Source organism: Seriola lalandi, unplaced genomic scaffold, assembly GCF_002814215.2.
Source record: "Seriola lalandi dorsalis isolate HSWRI2012SDOR001 ecotype SW California unplaced genomic scaffold, Sedor1 jcf7180002001453, whole genome shotgun sequence".
Lineage (NCBI taxonomy): Eukaryota > Metazoa > Chordata > Actinopteri > Carangiformes > Carangidae > Seriola > Seriola lalandi.
The window spans coordinates 1-1,777 of record NW_019472112.1 but is presented as its reverse complement, the minus strand read 5'-3'; the positions used below and the strand labels follow the sequence as shown (position 1 = coordinate 1,777).

Below are 1,777 nucleotides of genomic sequence, written 5' to 3'. Positions count from 1 at the left end.
GCAGCAACAACTGCAACAGCAGCAGCAGCAGCAGCAACACATGACAAAGACTGAGCATGTAATCACACATCCATCTCCTCCTGCTCCTCTCACACAGTTAAAGACAGAACAGCAGCCCAGTCCCTCAAAATCCTGTTTGGACAATGTCCCCACCCCAACTCTTCTCAATACTCAACCACAAAACAGCCCACTCCCTCCCTCTGTTCCTGCAACCCTGTCCCCACCTCCAGTCACCAGCCCTCAAATCATCTGCCAGATGTTCCCTGTCAGCAGCCAATCAGGGATAATATCAGCCTTCATCCCCAGCGCGGTTCAGACATCCAGTAGTGGAATTCGGACTGCCACCACACCCATCCTCCCCCAGCCCACCTCAGCTAACACCACCCCTGTCCAACAGTCCCTCATCGTAGGCTCAGCAGTGCCACAGGGCACGGTGATGCTGGTTCTCCCTCAGTCCTCAGTCTCTCAGGCCCCTCACTGCTCTCAGACTGTCATGACCCTGGGCAACACCAAGCTGCTACCTCTGGCCCCGGCGCCTGTGTATGTGCCAGCGGGGCCCAGCAGCAACACCGCATCCACAAAAATGGACTTTTCCCGCAGGAGAAACTATGTCTGCAACTTTCCAGGCTGCAGGAAGACATACTTCAAGAGCTCACACCTCAAGGCTCACCTTCGAACACACACAGGTGAGCGTTTACAGCACTTTCAAGAGTTTGGTTTTGTAAAATTGTGTGAGGATGTGGAATAGAATGTGTGTACAGCAGATGAGTGCTGCATCCTGTTTGTAAAGCATTCCTTCTTTGGTCTTGTTATTCTTGATGGAAGAGAGTGAGCTCATTGTTTTATGTCAAACAGGGCACTGTGACGCGTGAAGATTTCATGACTGCAGTGTGACTCACTTGCTGACTCCCTACTCCATGTTTTTCCTCTCTTTCCCTCTCTTAGGTGAGAAGCCTTTCAGCTGTAGCTGGGACGGCTGTGATAAGAGGTTTGCCCGCTCTGACGAGCTCTCCCGTCACCGGCGAACACACACTGGGGAAAAAAAATTTGTCTGTCCCGTGTGTGACCGGCGCTTCATGCGCAGTGATCACCTCACCAAACATGCACGACGCCACATGACCACAAAGAAAATTCCTTCTTGGCAGGCTGATGTTAGGAGCTTGAACAAAATGGCTGCTGGCAAAACACCTCCCTCAAAACCTGGCCTTGCCACACTAAGCATGCTGGTACCTGCCAGTTCAAAGTAGACAATCAACACTGCCACCCTACCCACTCCCAAGATGCCACAGGGATATAGGGTGCAGCCAAGCACACAATGTTGCTGCTCTTTTACTCATGGGAATGAAAAAAAAAACACATGCACTGGACTCTTTATTTCCTCTCTACTGCTCTACTGCTCATTTGTATGTGTATTTTTCTCTAAAGGATTCTTATGTTTACTTTGATATAAGTGATGCACCCTTGCCAAAGCCTATGTATGAAGTTTGTCTTATACATTTCACTTTCTCCACCCCTCCCACAACACTTTTTCTTTATTGTGTTAATATATATATATATATATATATATATACACATATATATATATGTATATATATATGTCTATGTGAATGTACTGTTTGTTTTACTATGAAATGCATTTATTTGTCATATTTGGGAAAATATTGACACAAAACAATGTAAATATAAATATTAATCAACAATACCATGATTATACTTTGATTGTATCTCCCTGTCTAACTTTTCATATTATTTAATACATATTTGTAATAAAAAAAAA

General features: G+C 45.6%; 1 protein-coding gene across 1 annotated transcript; it reads left to right on the top strand.

Annotated features, from left to right (window-relative positions):
• Positions 1 to 6: 6 nt before the first annotated feature.
• Positions 7 to 1,753, top strand: LOC111664294 (Krueppel-like factor 11). Its single transcript, XM_023418826.2, has 2 exons — positions 7 to 686; positions 946 to 1,753. Exons 1-2 carry the CDS (start codon positions 41 to 43, stop codon positions 1,245 to 1,247), a joined length of 948 nt encoding a protein of 315 aa, XP_023274594.1. The 5' UTR covers positions 7 to 40; the 3' UTR covers positions 1,248 to 1,753.
• Positions 1,754 to 1,777: the final 24 nt, after the last annotated feature.